We start from the raw sequence: 23,592 nt of genomic DNA, 5'->3' as shown, positions 1-23,592 counted from the left end.
CCAGGTACATGGTAGGTATGTAATGTGTGCTGTACGAATAACAATGAACACATACAAACGGTTCATCTGAGGAAGAAGTGAAAGGTGATCTTAAGGGTCAAAGTATGGAACCATTGTATGAAGGCCTTGAGTTCCCAGGCTAAGGAAAAAGGACTTGATCTTGCAGCTGATGGGAGACATTGAGGGCTTGTGGGCAGGAGAATGACCCAGGGAAAATGATGTTGAGGAAGATTGCTTTGGCAATGGTGTGGACAGGATGGATTAGAGGGAAAAGAGAGGCAGAAAGATCTGTCATAGGCAGAGGGCCTAAATTAGTATCATGGCAGCAGGAAGGAAAAGGGGAAAAGAGGATTCAACAGGCTTTAGGTGACCGATGAGATGCTTCAGGGGAAGAACGGATGGGAGACTGAGTGAAGCATTGTCATAAATAGGAAGGTGGGATGGAGTTGGGAGATGGATTTGGAATGAGGGCGATAACGAGTTCTGTTTTAGGCATGATACGTTGGAGAAACAGAAGAATCGCTCAAGCAAAATGTCTAAGGTGCATTTAACAGTATAGGACTAAGGTCTGCAAGAAAGTAAAGACAAACATGAAAGTGTATCACCTCCACTTCATGAAAGAGAGGGTCTGTGCCCATGTAAGTGAATGAATCCTCAAAGAAAAAGGGGCCAGAGCACTGAGTCTTAACCTGGGAGGGATGGGGGATATTAAGATACCCTGGAGGTTCTTTTTTTTACATGCATATTCAACATTAAATTTTACATTCAAAAAGAAAAAGGAACTCTATGGCTTTCCAATATAGATACAGAAAAATAATGCTCAAAAAAAACCTTAACTGAGAAGGATATAATTAGCAAGGAAGGAAAAGCGATCTATGCTGGCTGTGTGTTATGTATGTGGTTGACGAGGAAAGCAGGGCGGGGGGAGGGGAATGAAGATCACCCTTCTTGTCCATTTCAGAAACAGAGGGTCAGCAGCAGCCCCCCAGACCACACAGCCAGCCTTGGGACTAGCACCTGGCTGGGTTTGCAGTTTGGCATTTAATCTGAACCTGATGCTCAGGGCTGCTGGAAGACAAGATATGGGCTAGAACAGGGGGGCTCAGGGAAGCAAAGGGAACCACATCTTTCCAAAACAATCCCACCATCAGCTCTGAATTTGAATAGATCTTCAATGAAGATTCAAAAGCCAGCTCCATAAAAGTTCACCCAATGGAGGGTAGGGGATAGGAAGTGAGCTCGGAAGAGCCTTTGATAGTCAGGATATTGAGAATGTTCAATACAGAATGCTTATGGAACGACAATGCCTTTTTTAAAATAATTATAAAAATTAGAAAGCAACTGAAATGTTTCCTGTGTAGATGTCACACACTGTCAAAGTGCTACCCTAGCTGGATTTAGGGACCACTCTGGATCCCACGAAGATGTCTGATATTTTTTACCCTTCTCTTCACTCTTTCTAGTGCTATGTCCCACCCTTCTTGTGCCTATCTATCTGTGGTGCACAGGTTCTCAGGGTACATACAAGAACAAGAAGAGAAAAAGATCATCAGTAGGTAAGACATGCAAAGTTGAAACTGCTTTAGAACAGACTGCAAATCATATGTAGATTATATGCAAAATATACGTATGGCCCTCTAAACTATGTTATACCTTTGGGAAAATCCCTATGGAGATAGCTGCTTTTGCAGCTCAGGAGAATGGAAATGGCTACGAAAGCAAAGTCATTTGTAAGTGGCTGTGGCCATCATGAAGCCTGTCATGAAAATGACTAATACAGAGAATAGAAAACATTTACTGAAACAGGCAAAAGGAAGATGCAATGTTCAGGAACCAGGCCAGAAGCTGAAGGCCTCCATCATTTAAGCTAGTACTGTGTCCCCCTCAAACCTATAATATCCCACCCCCTCAGATGGTTTTTAATCCTCCTTCTTCCCTTCATTTTGGCTGGGTAATTGGGGAAAATATTTCGGGGGAAGAAGGAAGTCACTCATGGAAAAAAAAGAGAGAGATTCGGGGCGGGGGGGGAAAGCAGGTTATCTCTGCCAAGACTTTTCTCTCCTTCACTTTCAGGGTAACTTTTCTCCCCCTGTAAAATCCACACATATCATCTCTTTTTCCATACGGAAGTAGAGAAGTGAAATGTCACTAATTGCTGTAAGTGCCAAGTGCCAACGTTGAATTTTTATGAAGCCACAAGGACTTTTAAAAAGAGTAATTACATAAAATCAAAAGGTAATGGAGACATTCACCCTATGTTTCTGGAGGAAGTAAGGAGATGGTGAAGATGGTAGGGGGTGGGGCCTGACAGAAAGAGAAGCCACAGGTAACCATCGTGTCTGCAGGGTGATTGGGAACTTGGAAAAGAGAGAAGGGGAAAGAAGAAATACACATCTTAGCATTTTAAGCACTTAAAAGAGAGGAAATTCAGTTAATTTGGTAAAAAGAATTACAACAGTAGCTAATATCTGTTGACTGTTTGCTATATATAAGGCATGGCTATGTGTCATGCCATTAAATACAGCTCTATGGGAAAGTCATTGCTATAATGTTGATTTTACAGGTAAGGAAACCAAGACCTAGAGCCAAAATCCCACTGCTTAATAAGTGGTGAAATGTGGATTCTAAGCCAGCAGGTGGATTCTGCATGCTGGATGGTAACTATGACACTAGCTACCCTGTCTAATTCAGTGCTGGTGGAGAAGGGAGGAGACATGTCTTGGAGAATTCAGGAGCAGAAAGTAGTGTCTGGACATTAATTCAACTTCATTTATGATTCTGGTGTAGCATGATTTAAGGTGCCCTGGGGAAACCCTTTTACATAAATGACCACCATCTCCCTCTCCTCAATCTTCATCCCCAGATTCTACTAAAATATGAAGCTTTTCCTTTTCTGGGTCACTTCTTGGGGTTATTAAGCAACTTCCCTCATTAAAATGCAAATCTGAACACGAGCTGCACTCAGGCTCCTCAGTCATTGCACTGCCCTGTGTGTGAGATCATCAGGAAGTCAAGCTTAAGATCTTTCTCCAAAGACAGGAGTGGCACAGGGACATGTGAGAAGGAAGGATGGAGACACGCAGTCACAGGTTGAGGAAGTCTGCCACCATGGGCAGGGGAGGACACAGGGGACAGGCTGGGATTGGGGAGAAGGATGCTTAAAGGGAAGAGGTGGGGCCTGAAGGAAAGCTCCACCTACTTCCACAGTCGTGTCTCAGACCAGCCCTTCCACAGGCAATTTCCTGACCTTCATCATGAGCTTCATCGTGGACTTCAGTTTCCTTGTCTTGTCTGGGGTTCTCCAGTGGCTTACAGCAGAGCCTAGACCTGCTCAGCATTTTGATGAATGACTTGGCTGAGAACATTCATGACATGCTGTCTGGATGTTGTAATGAACTAAAGCTGAAAGGAATAGCTAACTCTTTAGTCATCGGAATTAGGGCCCAAAAGATGTGAGCAGGCAAAAGCAAAATTTAATTTTAAGGGGCAAATATAAATTGTGGCACTTAAGCACAACCTCCCACTACCCCCACCAACCCCCAAAAATCACAAATAAAAAGAAGTCAAAAGCCTCACCTCTTCTTATCACTGACCACAAAACCTAGGGTTCTGGTTCAGAGAACAGTGCCATATATTAGGAGGGGCATTAATGAGGTAGACATATCCAAAGGAGAAGAATCAGATGGTAAGAGGTCCAAAAGCATGTCTCATGCAGAATGGCCGAAGGAGCTGCTACGCACAGCCCAAACAGGAGAGAGCTAGGTAAGGACATGAGAGCTACCTTCAAACATTTTAAAAGTTGCACATGCAAGATAAAGGACCAAGTGCATTCAGCAAGATGAGGGTGGAATAACGGGATATTTCACTTGCCAGAATGCCACAGAAGAGAGTCAAAGTGGGGTTTTAGAAGATAACCACCAAAAATCCATTCCAACTCTAAGACGTAGAGTTTCTGTGAACCAAGATGATTCCTGAAGAGGCCAAGCAACTACTTACTGGGTTGAACCATATGAAACTGCTGATATTTGACTGGTTTTGACCTACAAAAATGACAATTAAAATGGTTCAAACTGATACCCTGAGAACACCACCCATAATCAAAAAGGTTGAAGCGTGAAACGAGGCATCAACAAACCACCCAACAGCAGTCATGAACTGACATGAACAGAAGATCAACTGTTTACTTATATGATTTTGGCTTTTCCACAAGCCTTGAACAATACTGGGGATGAAGTGAATAGTTGGACTGATGATGGTGATAGTTTCCAGAGGAGAGCCTGTTGCTATTTCTCCAAGGCAGGTGCCTCTGGGTGGGTCCTTCCATGATGCCACTACATCCCATTCTCACCACTAAGCCCTTTGTTGGATGTAACTGTGCTAGCGCACTCACTATTTGCTTCTAGACCAACTTTGTTCTTACAGCATGGTAACCTGGACTGAACAGAAAGTACTTCCTCAATGGCATCCATGAATCACCAACAGTGTCTGTATGGCATAGCCACAGGGAAGAGGAAAGAATGTCTGCAGCACCGTCCCAATCTATTCCACCTCTCTGGAGGGGTGGGTGTGGCTTCTTTTTTCATGAATACCATGGAAGGAAGAGAGATGAAGGCAGTCATGCTTGTCACTCTAAGGGTTAAAGCATCAGCAATTATGGCTTCTAGAAAAGACTCTTCCCAAAGAAGAGGAAGTCCTTGCTCTCCAAATGTCATGAACTTCTCGAAAATAGCTCTTTGTTCATGAATGACATGAAGCTGGAAGGGTGGGCAGATGTGCTAGATGAATTAACTGTATCCAAATAGACCATGGTGTGCTGGATTTTAAAAATCCAGGGATGAATTTGACAACATCAAAGAATGGCCCCACGTCTAAGTCAAATAAACCAATTGCACAAGTGCAGGAAGGGGAGAGAAATGGCTTAGGAGCAGTGCACACAAAATCTTAAAAGTTTGGGGCTTCCCTGGTGGCACAGTGGTTGAGTCTGCCTGCCAATGCAGGGGACATGGGTTCGTGCCCCGGTCCGGGAGGATCCCGCATGCCGTGGAGCGGCTGGGCCCGTGAGCCATGGCCGCTGAGCCTGCGCGTCCAGAGCCTGTGCTCCGCAACGGGAGAGGCCACAACAGTGAGAGGCCCACGTACCGGAAAAAAAAAAAAAAAAAAAAAAATCTTAAAACTTTTCAGTGACTTTAAGTTCAATTTCATACTATAGTCATTTTTTAAAAAGTAAGGTGTTTGATGCTGCCATTCAGAGATGTAGGGAGTCTAGAATTCACTCTATAATGAACCAGTTGCAGCATGTCTGTAACACTGTATGTGGTGTGGGCATCCTTCTTTGGAAAGGAAGCAAAAAAATGTTATTTTTTCAGAGAACTATGACCTGGATGAAAGAGCTGAAAACCCTTGTATGAGAATGCCCAAAGAAACTGGAGATGTTTTAGTCTTTAGAAAAGAAAATCCTTAAAGACAAAAGCCCTGTCTTCAAACACTGGGAAGTGTAATTAGATCTATTTTGTGTGTCTCCAAGGGCTGGAAGCAATACAGGTGGTGAAAGCTATAGTGACTCAGAATAAAGGAGAGCTTGTGAACACTCAGTGCTGTTAGAATGGAACAGAATGGCGAAAGGAGCAATGAGTTACTCATCCCTGCAGTGGTTCAAGCCAAGTTTGAATAAACTCTTATAGAAGAGATTCAAAAATTAGGTGCACAAAGAACCTTGACAACCATTTGGCTCCTTTCCATCTCTGAAATGCTGATTCTAGCAACAAAGTTTATGAACACATACAAGATGGCAAGTAGTGGGGATGCAGGCAGGGATAAGTCTCTGTTCTCAAGAATAAGGGATTCCCTGTCCTTCAAGAGCCCACAGTGGCCGATGTGGGCATGTGGGGGACAATACACAGCTGGGTATAGCATAGTGTATTATGATGAGGGCTTTACTAGCCCCGTGACCTAAGGTGCCATGGAGCTCAGACAAAGGGGGAATCATGCATCCCATCCTCCCTTCTATCTCCTCACCCCCACCTCCCTGCTTCCCTTAATTTATGGAGGGTATAAAACAGCAGTTAATGCTGAAGTTTTTAAGTCCCTTCACTTTCCTTTGAAACACTGGTTTTCAAACTTTGGTCATATCAGAGCACCTGGGGGAAATGTCTTACTTCAATGAGCCTGGATCGCATTCATTAACTCTCCAGGTGATTTTCATGCCTACCAGAATTTGCAAACCACTGCTCTAAATAACCCAAAACCTGGATTCAAATCCCAGCACTACCTCTTGCTAACTGGGATTTCGAGCATGTTAACTATTCTGTGCCTTTTTCCTGTAACACAACTGCATCTCACTTGTGAGATATCTTCTCAGGATCACTGTGACGATCACATGCAACCACAGATGGAGAGCACTAGGCAGAGTTCGTGGCACGTAGGAAGGGCTCAAAAGCTTGTAGTCACTGCTGTTGTTGTTCAGGAGACTGGCATATCTAGGCCCTCTCTCCTCCAACCCCCCCTCCCATCTCTTGCCAACATCACTTCTCCAGTAAGCTGGCAGCACTGGCAGACCGCCTACCCAGGTGTCCTCAGATGCCTCCCTCCATGGGGAGGCACAGTCAGCTAAGCGGCCCCATAAGGGCACCCACTGTCCTCAACAGTCAGCTGTATTCCATCGCCCCACTCCTCCTGAGGCCTAGCCCCACAAACTGACTAGCTTAGCCCAGGAGTTTTCCAGATCTTCCTAGGCAGGTCTTCGGAATGGGAGGGTCTCCAATGCTGCCATAAATAGGCTGTATGACTCAGCTGAATTACAGGGAAGTGCTATGGCCTGTTTTCTCTCCTGTACAAAGAAGGAATTAATCTAGAACAGTTTCTCTTTGGTCTCACCAACGGCATCTTGAACAGCACAATCTTTGAATGAAACTTTCCCATACACTGCAGCACATTTAGCATTCGCTGTCCCTTCCTCCTAAATGCCACCAATGCCCCCTCATTATTGGAGCAACAAATACCCATCCTACACATTTGGCAGGGTCAGGGGTAGGGGCAGTACTATCCCACTGAGACAACAGGATCACTTTAATGGTTCTTCCAGCTCTAACCCTGACCTTGCCCTCCAGGACTGAGAAACAAACTGGGACCATAACCAGCACCCCGTGAGTCTGCCTTGCCAAGACAGTAAAGGAGGCGATTTTAAAAGGCTCTAGAAAAAGGCACCAAGGCCTAGTGACCTGCTTCTTTGAGTTATAGCCGAAGCTGGAGGTACGCTGGGAAGCAGCTCCTTACTCACACCTACTCATCAGGAAAAGCTACAGGAGCCAAGGGGCTCTTCCCAGGCCCCAGCCGGGCAATTGGCTGGGAGCTGAGCACTGTTAGCCCAGCCAAGGGCCCCTTTCCAATCCAATTATGTGCAGCAGTGGTGGATTTCCCTACAGCCCGCATTCCCCACTGAGCTGAGCCCAAGATGGGCACTGAATAAACACTGGTTCAATTACCTTCTGTCTCAGGGTGAACCCCAACAAAAAAGCAGCCTGTCTTTTAAAGGGGTGTGGGGTAAAACTAAAAACTGAGTCTTGAGCGCTATTCATTCATTGAGCAAGTGTTTACTCTGTGCCTGTGATGTACTGGCACTGTTCTAGGCTGAGACCATACAGTACAGGAGTGTACCTTTGTGGGGTGAACACTCTAGCTGGAACTCCATATGAGACATCTCCAGGGCCAGACATACCAGGGTTTGCAGCCTGCTCCACCTCTTTTTGCTGGGTGGGACTGATGAATTAACATCCCTGAGTGTCAGTTTGTTCATGGTGAAATGGGTTTAAAAACAGAATCCACCTCCCGGGCATGTCAAAAGAATTAACTGATGCACGTAAAATCATAGTATTTCAGAGCCTGGCTCAAAATACAGGCTCAATAAATGTCAGATGTTTTTCCTAAAAAATAAGAGAGAAAAGCCAGTGGGACTATTGTCCAAAAGAATAGGAAAGAAAAGACAAAAATATAATGGGTAGCACTGGAGTTAGGAGTTGTCAGTCTCTGGTAATGGAGGAGAAGGCATTTTCCTGAATCCTCCTCCCCAAGAGAGCTCAGTTAGATGGCCTAATCATAGATCCTCAGAATGGAAGAAGCCTGAGAGGCCATCTGATTTAAAGAAGCCTGATACCCAGAAAGGTTAATGACTTACCCAAGGCCACATAGCTCCTGGGGAAAGCAACAGAGCCAAAGGGAGGCAGAATGACAAAGCAGAGGCCCCAGGATGCATTTAAATGGTGATACCTACCATACTTGCTTCTGGCCTTGGGCAAAGGATGCGATGTTTTGGAGACCAAGTTTCTTCATCTGTGAAGTGGTAGGGACCTGGCACATGGTGGATCCTTTATAAATATCAGTCCCCTTTCCGCCCTTTTACTGGGATTTCTTGGCCTCACTTGAGAGCAATGGTGGCCAGGATCTAAGTCTGAGGGACCTCTTTACTGAATGCATAAAGATCAGGAAGGATGGGATAGAGTGTGTGACAAGAAGAAAACAGCAGGTGTGTTTAGAGGTGTCTACAGCTCAGCAGTGGGAGCATCCTCTGAATAGTTAGGGGGACCAAGACACAGGAAAAGAATGTTTTCTTTTGTTTTTAGACCTCTCTGAGCCTAAGTAGCTTCATCTATAAAATAGAAACACATGTGGAAAGGATCAAGCAAGATACCTTAAAATAATAGCTAATTTATACATTGCTTACTATGTGCCAGGCACTGTTCTAAAGACTTGACATGCATGAGCTCATTTAATCTTCACAATAGCCCCATGAGGTAGGTACTTATTGTCCCCATTTTACAGATGAGGTAAGTAGGGCCCACAAAGGAAAGGTAAGCTGAACAGGCCGTACTGTCCGGGGATAGAGGCAGGATGTCAACCCAGGCAACTGGCTCCAAGCCTGTGCCTTAATCCAGAGTTGGCAAACTTTTTCTGTAAAGGGCCAGATGGTAAATCTTTTAGGCTTTGCAGGCCATAGTGTCTGTGTTGCAGCTGCTCCAAGCTGCCTTTGCAAAGCAGCCATAAATGATACAGAAACAAACGCCTGTGTTCCAATAAAACATTGTGAACACTGAAATCTGAATTTCATAAAATTTCTGCATCACTAATTATTCTTCTTTTGATTGCTTTCAACTATTTAAAAAGTGAAAAATCAACCTTAGCTTGAAGGCCGTGTGAAAGCTGGCAGCTACCTTGCCTCACATATATAGGAAGTGCCTGAACAGAGACCTGCACAGACCAAGTGATTGCTAAGCATTCATTCCCTTCCCTTTCCTTAATCTCATTCTTCCTCTTAGCTCCTATCAACCCAGAAAGTGGATATTTCACTCTGTGCCCAGCAGAAGAGATGAGGAACAGGGCTTTAGCAAGGTGGAATGCACCTTCCTCAGTAAACATGGCCCTGTGGGCCCCAAAGAGACCGGGAATTTTAGGTCAGTGTGTCTCCAGCTTTAATGGGCAGACCCCTGGGGCTCTTGGTCTTTGCAGGTTCTGACTCCACAGGTCTGGGGTGATGCCTGAGATCCTGCCTTTCTAACGGGCTCCTGGGCGAGGCTGATGCTGCTAGTTCTGCGGGTCAGATCCCCTCTCCGAGCAGCAAGCTTCGAGAGCAACCCTCCGTGTTCATAAACACAAGGCAGTGTGTCAGGCACTGCCTCCTGGCTTCGGGTGAAGAACGGTGTCCCTCAGGCTGGACGAGGGACTCCCTGGAGACATAGCAGGGCTCAGGACAAATCAGCAGGTCCCCTCTCCAAGGAGAGCACTGAGATGACTTAAACTGGAGGAGGACGACAAGGGGCAGAGATCAAGAGCAGCAGAGGGAGGCTCGAGCAAAGGCTGTCAGCTGCTTCCAGCAACCACGGACCAAGGCCCCCTCTGGGCCCCGGCAGACAGGAGCCCCTCCTCCCGCGCCTGCCAGGGTTCCGGTGGACCGAAGCAAGAGGCCTCCTTCCTCATCAGGCCTCTGAATAACTAGGGCACTTCCACAAGGTCACAGCTTTTCATTTAAATTCCAGCTCTAATCAGCAGGCAGAGCCTGAGAAATTATCCCTTCCGAGGAGAGAAGCTGTAATTGGAGCACCGTAAACAGCACCCCAGCCCACGGCTGGGGGGAGAGTCTCTGGGGGAGGGGTTGAGAGGGGTCTCACAAGCACAGGCCCCGGCCCTGTTCCCTGCCTCTGAGATCCTCCTCTACCCCATCCTCTTCCTCACCTCCAAAGCACTTCCTCTCCCTTTGGCAGAGAGTTCTAGAACACATCGGGGGTGGGGAGAGGACTGAGGGCAAACAGTTTGGCAGGGCTGGGACCGCCCACTCCTGCCCCACAGGCAGCCCAAGGGCAGATCCTAATGGTCAGGAGCATGGGATAAGGAATCCCTTCAGGGCCACAAATGGGTTACGTGGCCTTGGAGATGCCCCTCCCCTCCCTGGGCCTCCATTTCCTCCTCTGAAAAGTAAGAGAGTTACTACAATCCTTAGACAGGATACCCTTTGAGCTCCAACATGTCTCGGGACCCTACAGACCCACACTGTCCCTGGTGCTTGTGGCTACACTTTCAGCTCAAGAAGTACTTCTGAGGTCCTACTATGGTGCCATGCACTGTGCAGAGTTGGGAATGCAGACACAGATAAGATGTACCCCTGGCCCACAGCTCTGCCTTGGAAATGCCAGGGTTCGGAAGAAAAAGGCACAGGCTTTGGAGGCACCCCCATCTGTGATCCTGGTTTGCGCTAGCAGCTGGCGACCGCGAACCTCTCTTTTGGAGTGAGGATGACGACACTTACCGGGAGGGGCTGATGTGAAGAGTTCAATAAGAGGATGCATGGGAGGCATCAGAGCTGAGGGTCTCTCACCTCCTTCAGGTCAGCACGCCACAAATGCCTCTTGCCACTTTTTTTTTTTTTTTGCGGTATGCGGGCCTCTCACTGTTGTGGCCTCTCCCGTTACGGAGCACAGGCTCTGGACGCGCAGGATCAGCGACCATGGCTCACGGGCCCAGCCGCTCCGCGGCACATGGGATCTTCCCGGACCGGGGCACGAACCCATGTCCCCTGCATCGGCAGGCGGGCTCTCAACCACTGCGCCACCAGGGAAGCCCTCTTGCCACTTTATTATCGTGAACCTCCTTCCCAAGGACTAGGAGGACAGTCTGTGGATTTTCCCACCCAGAAGTCCATCGAAATACCACTTGCCCCTTTTCTCCTACCAGGACGCTCTTTCTGAGTCCCCAGCTCATCTCCTGGACCTTGGGAAAGGTGTTGCCTGCCAGGAGCCATCTCCAACTGCATTTTATAGTAGGGTTGCTTCTCAGCAATCTCCTCAACATGTAAAATTAATCAATTAATCAATCGTCACTTTATAGTATTCCAGCGGCCCCTGGGTAAATAGTTACATTAGCTCATAAAATCCCCAATTTGTCTTCCTGAGCGGAAGGAAAAAAAACATCAGAGAACCACTAAAGGCCTCCTGTTTCGGAGCCACAGCACCGCTGGCTCCAGATTGCCTGGCCAGGGGCTCGGAGAACGGGAGGCCGCCCGCTGACCTCAGCCAGGGCCGGGCAGCTCAGGCTGCCTCCTGCTACGGCCGGGGCCACAAGGGATGTTTCTGGACCTGTGATTTGTTTCAGGCTCAGAACCCACAAAAAAAGCAAGGGTCAACGGGGTGACAAGATTGACAATCAGCTCTTGACACCTCAAGGGCAGAATGGAGAGTGCAAGGTTCAGAATCCGGCTGGAATCCCCACTTGGTCCTGGGTCACTCAGCTGCTGGGTGACCTCAGCACAGCACTTAACCTCCTGACTTCAACTTCCTCAACAGAAAAATGGGGCTCAGGCAATGTACCTCAGAGGATTATTAAGAGAACAAAATGAGATAATGGCCATGAAACTGAGATAGTGCAGTGCTGTGCTAGTGATAGTTGCTATTTCTAAGGTAGGGTCACCCACTGACCTCCATCCCTTTGAAGAGATGGAGGGGAGCCTATGAGTCCTTAGCGTTTCACCCTTCCAGGACCAGCAGGGCACCTTTGTGAGAATTAGGAAAAGGTGCCCCCAGGTTAGAGGCCTGCCCCTGGGTGCAGGTGTGGCAAAACACAGATTGGATTTTGGCCTCCATGCATTCCCTGAGCTGGCAGCCGCTATGCAGGACACAATATGCACAAGTCTAAGTGGAGACCCTGGCTCATCTCTGCCGTGAACCTGGAAGAGAAGAGGTTAAGCCAAGTGGCACTTTTACAAACAAAATTTTTGATGTTGGGCTTACTCCCTCACTTGAAGTAGCTTAGAAAACATCAGCTTAGCAGAGACCTTCCTGGACCACCCTCTTTAAATTAGCAACTTCATTTTTACCTGCTTCATTTTTCTCCACAGCACTTATTACCCACCACCTGATACAATAGACATGTTATTATATACATACATATATAAGATGTATATATGTTTGTATATATGTGTGTATATTTATCTATATATAGATATATATATAAAGATACATATATTTTTTTAGTTCCTTGTCTTCCCCTATCTATAATAAAAGATCCATGAGGACAGGGATGGTCTTCTGTTTTGTTCACTGTTTTATCCCTAGTACCCAGAACAGTGCCTGGTACATTGTAGGTTCTCGATAAATAAATATTTGCTGAGTGACTGAACTAAAATATTATTAAATAGAATAAATTTAATGATATCTTCCTAGAAAATGCTGTCCTGTGCTTTGGTTCAAACACCAGTTATTTTCAAAGGTGCGGGGTAGGCAGAAGAAACAGAGGCAGGGAAACCCTGTGTATTTGGTAGGGATAACAGTATTATCCTTTTGTGTTGTGTAATATTCCATATAGATCAATGATTAGAAACCCTGCTTAAGTCTGGCTGATTCTTTTACATATTCAAAAGCGATAAAGGATAAATTCATTTGGAAAGGGTGCTACTAATAAAGAAAAAGTCACATTACCTCTGCGCAAAAATAAACAATAGTCCCATTAGGAAATATGAGATCTTCAAGTGAAGAAATTCTGGGATGGGACCCAGCATGTTCCAATGCAGTATGCACAGGCTTTGGAGTCTGAAAGCTCCAAGTTCAAATTCCAATGTGCTGACAAGCCCTATGACCCTGCACAAACTGCTTAATCTGTCAGGCCCTAAATTTCCTTCACATTAAAACGTATATAACATCGACATGTACACACTGCTATATTTCAAATGGATAACCAACAAGGACCTACTGTATAGCACAGGGAACTCTGCTCAATGCTGTGTGGCAGCCTGGATGGGAGGGGAGTTTGGGGGAGAATGGATACATGTATATTTATGGCCGAGTCCCTTTGCTGTGCACCTGAAACTATCACAACATGGTCAGTTGGCTATACTCCAATATAAAATAAAAAGTTTAAATAAACAAAATGTATATAACAATACCTATCCTGTATTGATGCTATAAGAATTAAATGTTAAAAAGACTAAATAAGAAAATATATGTGAAAATACCTAAGAAAGATGATACCCCCTTCTTATTTGGTAGGGTTACTCTTAACCCAAAGTTCTAGACAGTTTAGAATGGTTTCCAACCATTCTATATCACCTGACACTTCTTATCTATAAATGGTTGTTCCTCTCATATGCATCTATGTGTATGTGTGTACACATATATGTGTCTATTCACACACATTACTTACAGTTAGGACTCTGGATGAGTATCTATTTGTCTATTGACAAAAACCATTCCTCTTTCTTTTTCTTTTCTTTCTTTCTTTCTTTCTAACAGTGAACATGTATTAGTTATTATAAGCATTAGAAAAAAAATATGGCTAATTCCACTGTGGAAAAGTAAAGTCATTTCTTAGAATATAAAGAAAGAAACCTTCTTTTACCCACATCATATTTTCCATGCTAAGTATATCATATCTTCAACTTTCAACCACATGAAGCTATAGAAGATAAGTAGATTTATGAAGACAAGGCAAAAATGCTTATTAAATTGGAGAATACATATCCTAAGAAAATCTTTTAAAAATAGTTTCAAAAATTGCACAATTTCCACTTCTTTTATTCACCCAGAAATATTAATCAGAAGAAAGTAATTGTATAAGCATGGGAACCACATTCCTTTGGTTTTAATATGGTTCTTCAAAGCCAATACAAATCCATCAATTCAAGGCATTTCTTAGAAACCTAAATCAATGAAAATGCAATGTACTTGGATTTTTGTTCTGTTTAGAGTCCCTAGGAAAAAGTCTCCCTCACAGTCAAACCATGCACAATCTGGCAGAGGGGAAATTTCCACAGCAGCTGTACAAACACAAAGACTCACCTGGACCTTGACGGACATCTGTGGCAGCATTTTCAAAGGGAGGGAAAGGGAGAGGAGAGAAAGAGGGAGAAAAGGGAAGAAGAGTGTTAGCAGCACACACACACACAATACACTGTGTCCTTGCATGGCTACCAAGTTCATGCAAGACTCCAAATATGCTCAGACTCTGAGCACTTAGTTCTACCGTCACCCAAAAACCACCCATGCAAGCCGAGGGGCCAAGCTCCCTTTTCACTGTGCATGTAGCAAGAGAGGTGAGCTTCACATCTGTCCGGAAAGACATCATCCTGGAATCAGATAGGGCTCCAAAGAGCTAAGCAGACTGGAATCCTGCAAGAATATTGGTTAAAATATTCTGGTTGATTTCTGCAATCCAACACCCAAGCAAATCCTCCTCCCCTCCAGTTACAGAACACTGGACACGAAGTCAAGCAAGGCTTCTCCACAGAGAGAAAAAATAATAATAAACCATTCCCTTGAGGAACAAAGGAAAAGGCATAAGAATTAAGAGCAAATTGCAGCGTTATTCACTTCATAAGACTGGAGGACACAAGACCACAAAACATTTATAATTCCCTCCCTCCCCAGTACTCCCAGTGACCATTCTTCATCACAGACAGCAGTGTGTGTGCATGAGATTGTGTGTGAGTAGATCATTTGCCACACAAATTGAAATTCTGCCTCTCCTAATTTTTCTCCTTGCATTTCACACCATCATTAATGACAGAAATTGCCATTTGAAATCTCTTCTGACAACTACAAATAAACCTCCAGCCCTGGGAAGGTTGACATTTGAATTAAACCAATGAACTTTCAAAAAGTGAAGAACGGTTCACTCCCATCATCTCCATGGATACAATCTCCTCCTCCTACCCTCAAATGTAAAATAGAATTATGCTGGGGAAGCCCAACCAAGAGCAGCCCAAAGCATTGTTAAAATCCCTAGACCTGACCTGGTAGGATATACTACAGCTTGCGAGAAGGAATGGGGTTTCTTCATGAAACCACTGGCCATCCAGGCCATCCTGGGTGACTCCCTTAGAATCACTGAATGGTGGGTCTGGGACATCCGCAGACATAATCTAGTTCAATTCTTTTTTGCTAAGATGGGGGATGAAAAAAGGTTGAGAGACTTGTCCAAGGTCACACAGCTAGTTCAGGGAAGGGATCCTAGAAAAGACCCTGGATCTCTTGAATCCCACCCAATTCAATGTTCATTCCACGGAAACCCAGGTCCCTCCAGGGCATCTGGAACTGGAATTCAGTTTGCAAGCTCAAGTGAGCACCTGAAGCCATGAGGAAGCGGTGAGAGCCTCCCAGTTACCCCATGTGCTTCTAATCTACAGCAATCAGATTTGCAGAGCTCCAGCGAGTTCCTTAGGGCTCTTGCCCCAACCTGAAGCAACAGCCGGGCATTTCTCCAGCCCACACCCTGCATTCCCTGGAAGCTGTATTTGCTCAATGAGACTTACAGAGAGCTCTGAATCATTCTTCAGCCACACCCACTTCCAGGTTTTCTGGTGAGTTGTTAGATTTACGGGTGAAGTAGCAGCAGGGAGGAAGAAAAGAGGCGAAATAGAAGAGGTGGAAAGGCAAAACACGCTGCGTAAATAACAAAGCAGAGCCATTAACATGACTGATGGACTGCCTAGAATAGTGGTCCTTAAAACACCCCTTGATTAAGCAGGGTATCAAACTATTTACACATGGTGGAGTTCAGTGGTCAAAGTGTCAACACTGTTTTCATAGAAACGCACTCTTCGTGGGCACCAAGACCCACGGGAGATAGGACACCTCGGAACCCCAAAGTTCTTCTGACACTAAGTTGCCCATTTGGGCACTGTAGTGACAATCCTAAATTACAGCGACAGATAGTCCAGGTTCAAATCCTGACCTGCTTGATGACCTTGAGTCAATCAGTGAACTGATTGTTTCCTTCAGCTATAAGATGGGAAGATAACACAGCTTCCCTCGTGATAGTGTTATGATAATTAAATGAGATTAAATACTTGTAAATCACTTAACTCAGTACAAGGCAAACACCGCATAAACGTTAGCTGCGCTGATTGTTATCATTTTGAATTACCTCGGACAGAATTATCCAAATATGTTGACCAGATGGCTCCCTGAAAACACCAAGAGACCACAGGAAATTTTTTTTAATTTATTTATTTTAACTTATTTATTTTTGGCTGCGTTGGGTCTTCGTTGCTGCAAGCGGGCTTTCTCTAGTCGCGGTGCGCGGGGGCTACTCTTCGTTGCAGTGCGCGGGCTTCTCATTGCGGTGGCTTCTCTTGTTGCGGAGCACGGGCTCAGTAGTTGTGGCTCACGGGCTCTAGAGTGCAGGCTCAGTAGTTGTGGCACACGGGCTTAGTTGCTCCGCGGCATGTGGGATCTTCCCAGACCAGGGATCGAACCTGTGTCCCGTGCATTGGCAGGTGGATTCCTAACCACTGCGCCATCAGGGAAGCCTGACAACAGGAATTAAGTTGTATTTCGTTTGGTGATTGGGGTTCAACCTTTCTGCTCGTGAACGAAGACGTTGCTCCAGCCCTCGCCTCCTTCTGGGTCTCTCCTCACTCCCACTCCTCAGCGAGAATCGGGGCAAAGGGGAGTTCAAAAGTTCTAGGTGAGCAGAAGTAGGGGGGGAAACAAATTCCATTCTTATTTCTTTTGTTTTCCCTCCTGAAAACTTAATACAGCCCCGTTCTAGTCCTGCATATAAAAAATACAGTATCTCTTCTTGCCAAAGAGGGGCAACAGGCCACCACGAAAAACCCTCTTTAGCTGAGGGGTCAGTGTCCAACCTCAGCTCCTGATTGTGGCACCAAGCCAGAGGCAGTTCTGAGCATTCATGTCCAACCTGAGGAAAAGAGACACAGTATCACCTGGCACCTGTTCCAAGAAGCAGTGAGTGACCTGAATCTCTGCACTCAATTCTGATCAACAGAATGAAATGGCAAAGGCTGGGGTGTGGCAGTGGGGGAGCGGAATAGGGGGCGATCAGAAGTTCAACAGTACCTATCTGGTATATTGTGCATCCAGCATCGTTTCCCCCTTCTTTTTGTATCAAGTCCCAGTTGTCTTCTGGGGAATCTCCTTTCCCACCCTTAATCCCTGTGGTTTGGTAAAGATGACCCCCTACCCTCACCCTGGCTCCAAGGGTACACATGTCCTGCAGGCCAGGTCATAGGGATTAACACAGAGAAACGGGGGTCCACAGCTGGATTACTGGCATTCAGGCTCTGGCTCTTCAGGCTACATGGACTTTGTGCCAGTAACCTAAGTTTTCTGTGCTTCAGTTTCCTTATCTGTAAAATGGGTGTGTTAATAGTTCCTACCTCCTAGGGTTGTTAGGAGGAGCTCAGAACAGTGCCTAGCATCTAGAAAGCCCTCAGTTAATGTTAGCTGGTGATTTTATTACCTTCATATATGGGAGGGCAAGGGTATTTTTTAGAAAAGCAACCTTTCTTGTGGTTACACAGCAAGGAAGTCTGACTTAGGATGCAGCTGGGGGTTTCTAACTCCATGCCTTGCTGCCTCCTCACTTCCAAGGTGGTCATCCCCAGAGCACTTCTGTCTGTCATTGCTGCTGGTATACAGCCTGGAGTCTGTGTATGAGGGAGCAACACTGGGCCCTAGGATGGATCAGAGGAGACATATATATATGTGTGTGTGTGTATATCAATTTTTTGATAGATAAAAAAGTGGGCGCAAATTGCCAAAAAAAAGGCAGTTGCCAACCAGATGAGATTGATCCAGGGGAGTTGGCATCCTCTCCCGTGCCAACACTTCCTTAGTTCCCTCCTGCTGTTTTATTTTCTAACACTGCTAGGCCTGTAGTTTTCCAGAGCACCACTGCATTTAAATCTATATTCTATTTTCTCTCCTAGAAAATAGGTCAGACCCAAGGCAGAGTTCACCAGGTGGGGTCCCAGAAGGTTTGGCTGGGCCTGGCCTCCAGGAGCCTGGCTGTGCAGCCTGCCCCATGCTCCCCAAAGTTCCTCCAGGGACGTGGGGTGGGTGTCTGGAGGTATAAAAGTAGCAAGTGGGGGAATCTTGGACTTCTGCCTCTGGAAATGATCTAGCCCAAATGAGAGGTGAGGTGGGAGGGCTCCCCGAGTTGAGCTATATTCTGCAACAGCAGCAGATGGAGGGTCCTTTCTTTCCCCCAACTGGTTAGAAGAACCGCATCTCCCCAAATTGCAGGAAATTGTTTCCCTTGAACTTTAAAATAACCATGCTGAGCATACTCACTTGTGGCTGAAATTATTGTTGAATACGCAGTAAGCGTCCGTGGGGCACTGAGTAGAGGTGGGACTGCCCTAATTTACTTCTTCCCTGGTTGTGATGCCAAAGAGAGTGGGTGAAGGGTGGCAGTGGCTTTCAAATCCTTCCTCTCTTGTGGCTTTCCCATCCCTGGTTTGAGCATGGCACTCCTAACAGAGGTGGCCCCATGATCCCACCCCCAACAATTTCTCAAGCACCTGCCATCCACCGAGGTCAGTGTGAGTGCCAGAGCTTGGAAGACAGGAGAGGAAAGATGCCAGTTTATATGGGCCAGTCCTCATACCTCCTGTCAAACAGCAGAAGGAACTAACATGAATTGAGCAGGTCCTGCCTAGAGCCTGTGCATTTGCTATTCCCCTGCCTGCCTGAACAGTCTTTGTCAGACATATGTAAGACTGGTCCTCACTCTCTTCAGGTATCCATTCAAATGTTCCTTCTTAGAAAGATTTTTCTCTAACCACCTTCTCTAAAATAGAGACCCTCCTCTACCATTTACCTGGCTTTTCCTTTCTTTATGGCACTAATCACTATCTGACATTATAGGATGGGTCTGTTTTTATTGTTTAAATCCCCCTTGGAATATAAGCTTCATGAGAGCAGTATTGCCTGTTTCATTCACTGCTTGTATCCCCAGTGTTTAAGGAGGATCTGGCCTACAAGATGTGCTCAGCAATATGCAGTGAATAGTGACTAGATGATCTCAATTGGTACAACTCACTGATATAGATGTTATTGGTGTCTCCATTTACACATGAGAAAACTGAGGCTCAGAGAAGTTAAGGTATGTGCCTATGGACAGAAAGGCAGAGCTGGGATTGGACTCTGGGTCTGTCTTAATGCCCTTACTCTATTAAGAACCCTGTTTTCTTCAGCGTTGGCCTCATTATCAGGTGAGTTGTCTCCATATGGTAACAGAGATGGAATCTGGCAGCTCTATAGAAAAGAGAGCAGCCTATTTCCTGGTAATTCCAATAAATTCCCTGGGAAGGCTCTCATTGGTTTGGCTTAGGTCACATGTCTGTTCCAGAGCCAATTACTGTGTCCATCATCACATACCAGAGGATGAATTTGGGGATAAAATGGGGTAATGCCTCTACGTCCCTGGCCCAAAGCAATACTAATCATAATAAAGCTCACATTTATTGAGGATTCTCTGTGTGCTGGGCACTGTCCTAAGTGCTTAATATACATCTTCTCATTTAATTCTCACCACAACCCTAACAGGTAGGAACATTATTCATCCCATTTTACAGATAATGAAATTAAGACCCAGTGAAGAGGCTCTGTCATTACTCATACCTCTTATACTCAGAGTAGCACATCAGATAAGGGTCAACCTATATTTCTGAATAAAAGAGTAAACCAGGATAGGTACCATCTGACCCATCAAGCTATAAATTAGGGGTAAGAATATCAGGCATCTCATAGGAGTGAGAAAAAGGCATAGCCCAGGCAGAAGGAGGCGGTCAAATGCAGTGTGACCATAAGTCTGGACAACTGGAGTTCCTGCCTGGGCTGTGCACTTTAGAGGAGCCTGCTCTGGCCCTTCCAAAGCCACATCCCAACACATGAACTGAGCAGTCCACAGGGCCAGCTGGACTTTCCCACCCAGCACCAGCAACACCTGCCACTAACCCTGAGGACACTCAGGTACTCAGGTACTTTGAATTCCTTGCCCAAACTGCCCCAAATCCATGTGGGCCTCTTCCCCTTCTCCCCAAAGCAGACCAACCCACTGATGTGTGTACTCTCGTGTCAAGAAATGGCCAAGGGGAAGCTATTTGCAGGAGCTGTGGACCTCTACAAGCTGGGGCATCCACAAAAATGTACATAAGGATATTTGTGGTGCTGGAACTGGAGAGAAGGGAGGCTGACCCCAAGCCTCCATGTGTATTCTCATCCCAGGCCCACAAACATTGGGCAGGTTTTCAACTCAGGATTACACCTGACTTAACATTAGGAGAAAAAAAATTAAAAAGGCAAAGACTGCATCTCCCCAACAGTCTATTTTTTCTTGCCCCTGAAGAAAATGAGCATAAGATTCTTCCCTCTACTTCAGGAACAAATATACAGAAACAGTATTTCTTTTTTTTTAGTTGAGAGCTAAAGCAAACTTCCAGCAGCAAAGAGGCTGGGTTTCCTGCATTCTGGGGCTTTTTCTGGCTCTCAGTATCTGAGCTCTTCAAACACAGGAAGAGTTGTCTTTCCACAAAAGGCCAGGTGGTGTTAGCTTCATCCCCGACACAGAGCCCATTTATCCGCCTTTGTAGAAGACTGAGCCCTCCCAAGCCCTGGTGCTGTTTGCTTTTGTTCTTTGATGCTAATAACTCCAGATTGCAAGATGGAGCGGAGGGGTAGCTGCTGTGTCAGGTGCCAGCCTGCCCGGGAAGGCAGCGGCAGGGAGAGAAGCAGGATGAAAAACAGGAAGGAACAAGGATGGCACTGCTGTGGGCCAGGTCACCGCTGCGCCCGAACACTTTAGGGGCTACAACACTCTTGTAGTAGCTGTGGTTTGAGGAGCCTGAGCTTGACTGACAGTTGGGATAAGAGGGAATCTACTTGTTACAGATACAGTCGGAGATCAGTGCAGACAGTGGGGCTTTGTTCTTCGTGATTTCATTTTTTTAAATTCTTTAGAGGTTCTGAGCACAGACGGTGGGTAAAGCAATCTGGGCTTTAAATCCTGTCTTTGCTATTTGTTATTAAAAATATTTTTGTTCAGTTTCTTACTTTATGGACAGTAAAGTTCTTACTCTTCAGCCGCATGGGAATAATAGCAGTGGGGTCAATTCAGCTAGAAGCACCCATGCATCCCTAAAAGTCAATGTGCTATGCAAAATCACATAGTAGAAACCACAGGGCTTACAGGGAAAATAGGATTGGGGCACAGTACCCCAAAACTTCATCAGTGACACATAATGAAAGATAGGAACCTGTTTTACACGTGTTAATGGTTAAGGAATGCATAAATAATACAGTAAGTATAGCACTTGAAAAAGACCTGAAGTTGCTTGTGGAAGTGGGAAACTTGCAAGTTGCTTTGAAGTAATGAAAGAAGGGTCATCTGAAATTGGACAGGAAGTTATAACACCAGATGTTGATGGGTGTGGCTCATAACATGCCTGGTATGAAGTAGCTGGCACGTGTTTAGGTGTGTGTGTTTTGTGCATTCCTACACAGTTTGGTTCATCTGGCTGCAGTTTTCTGCCTTCACCTAGAGCTTCTCATGGGCAAAATCATGCATAATCAAAAGCAAAATTATTATGCTCAAATTGTTCCCTAATATATCAATAGCATTGGAACAAATTTGCATTTTCAAAACAAGCATTATAGCAGAACTGACTGTACCTAATTGAAATGACTGCTATGAGGACCAAATGAGATGATTCATACAAAGTGCTTGGTACAACGCCAGGCACAGGGTAAATATTCAATAAACACTTACTGAAACTGTTATTATTAATGTTTCTTCTGGCTTGTTGACACCTCCCTTGTAAACGGAAAGTACCCAGTTGAGCCTTCTATCCAGCTGCTTAAGCCTTGCAAACAAAAGACATCTCTAGCTAACTGCTGACTCCCCACCTTAGGCCATGAGGCTGGCACCTGCAGTAGGCCCCCACCTAACAAGACAAGGGTTTTAGAAAAGTCCTCATAGCAGATGGACACTGCTGGAGACAGGCTCCAAGTGCCAACTTCTTAGGTAAAGAAATGGGTGTTGGCCTCCCCAAACGAGCATGACCCACAGGGAGAAAAGTACACACCTGCATCTCAGAGAACACCAGGAAATCAAAGGAGAAACTGACCCACATGAGAGGATGCCCCATCATCTGGTAGGATAGAGAGGAGTGCATCACAGGAGGGGAAAGAAATCAGTCAATCCTCATATTAGGAAAACAGCCTAGATGCAGACATTTTCAATCTCCCTGTCTCCTGCAGAGAGCACAGGGGTTAAGAGGCAGGAAGAGCTGAGTGAAAATCCTGGCTCTTCCACACACTACGTATATGAGCTCATGCATGTTAACTAACCTGAGACTCAACTTCCCCACCTGTAAAATGGGGACAATCTACTTATCTTCTGTTCTGCAAGATGAAAAGAGTTCATGGGGGCTGATGTTAGGGTTATAAGGAGCTAATGTATGCAAAAGCACTCAGAGGGTGTCTGGCACTGAGGGAGTGCTAATCAATGCTGGCGAATCATAATTACTACATTTCCTCACCTGAGTGATTTCCATGAGACAGAGTTTTTGCTCTCTTTCCAAGAATTCCTCGCTCTCTGGAAAGTCTAACTCCTCAGGGCTTATTGGAAGAACGATCTGGAAGAAGCAAGGGTTTCAGTGGAGGTGAGTTCTCCAAATTCTGCAATTCAGTACCGAGAGCCTTGGAAGAGGAGGCTTATGTCTGTCCTCTGTAGGGGGCGCTGTTGTAGAATGTGGGAAACAGCCCCACGCTTAGAATCAGAAGCCCTGGGGTTTTAGTTTTGTTTTCCTAAAATTTTTATTGTGGTAAAATACACATAACATAAAAGTTACCATCTTAACCTTTTTTTTTTTTTTTTTTTTTTTGCGGTACGCGGGCCTCTCACTGTCGTGGCCTCTCCCGTTGCGGAGCACAGGCTCCAGACGCACAGGCTCAGCGGCCATGGCTCACGGGCCCAGCCGCTCCGCGGCATGTGGGATCCTCCCGGACCGGGGCACGAACCCGTGTCCCCTGCATCGGCAGGTGGACTCTCAACCACTGTGCCACCAGGGAAGCCCCATCTTAACCATTTTTTTTTTTTTTTTTTTTTTTTTTGTGGTATGCGGGCCTCTCACTGCCGTGGCCTCTCCCGTTGCGGAGCACAGGCTCCGGACGCGCAGGCCCAGCAGCCATGGCCCACGGGCCCAGCCGCTCCGCGGCACATGGGATCCTCCCAGACCGGGGCACGAACCCGTATCCCCTGCATCGGCAGGCGGACTCTCAACCACTGCGCCACCAGGGAGGCCCCATCTTA

At 45.9% G+C, this 23,592-nt stretch overlaps 1 protein-coding gene across 7 annotated transcripts in view; it reads right to left on the bottom strand.

Moving 5' to 3' along the window:
* Positions 1–23,592, bottom strand: part of NRXN3 (neurexin 3) — a gene marked incomplete at both ends in the record, with an annotated part of 1,631,502 nt that overhangs the window by 1,580,833 nt on the left and 27,077 nt on the right. For all 7 annotated transcript variants that reach the window (XM_079699579.1, XM_079699593.1, XM_079699590.1 and 4 more), the window contains one exon: positions 14,313–14,330. In XM_079699579.1, coding sequence (XP_079555705.1) covers positions 14,313–14,330 — 18 coding nt within the window. The remainder of the gene's footprint in view (positions 1–14,312; positions 14,331–23,592) is intronic.

The sequence above is a fragment of the Hyperoodon ampullatus genome, assembly GCF_949752795.1.
Source record: "Hyperoodon ampullatus genome assembly, chromosome: 3".
Lineage (NCBI taxonomy): Eukaryota > Metazoa > Chordata > Mammalia > Artiodactyla > Ziphiidae > Hyperoodon > Hyperoodon ampullatus.
The sequence above is the reverse complement of the archived record's forward strand: the minus strand, read 5'-3'. Positions and strand labels throughout refer to the sequence as shown.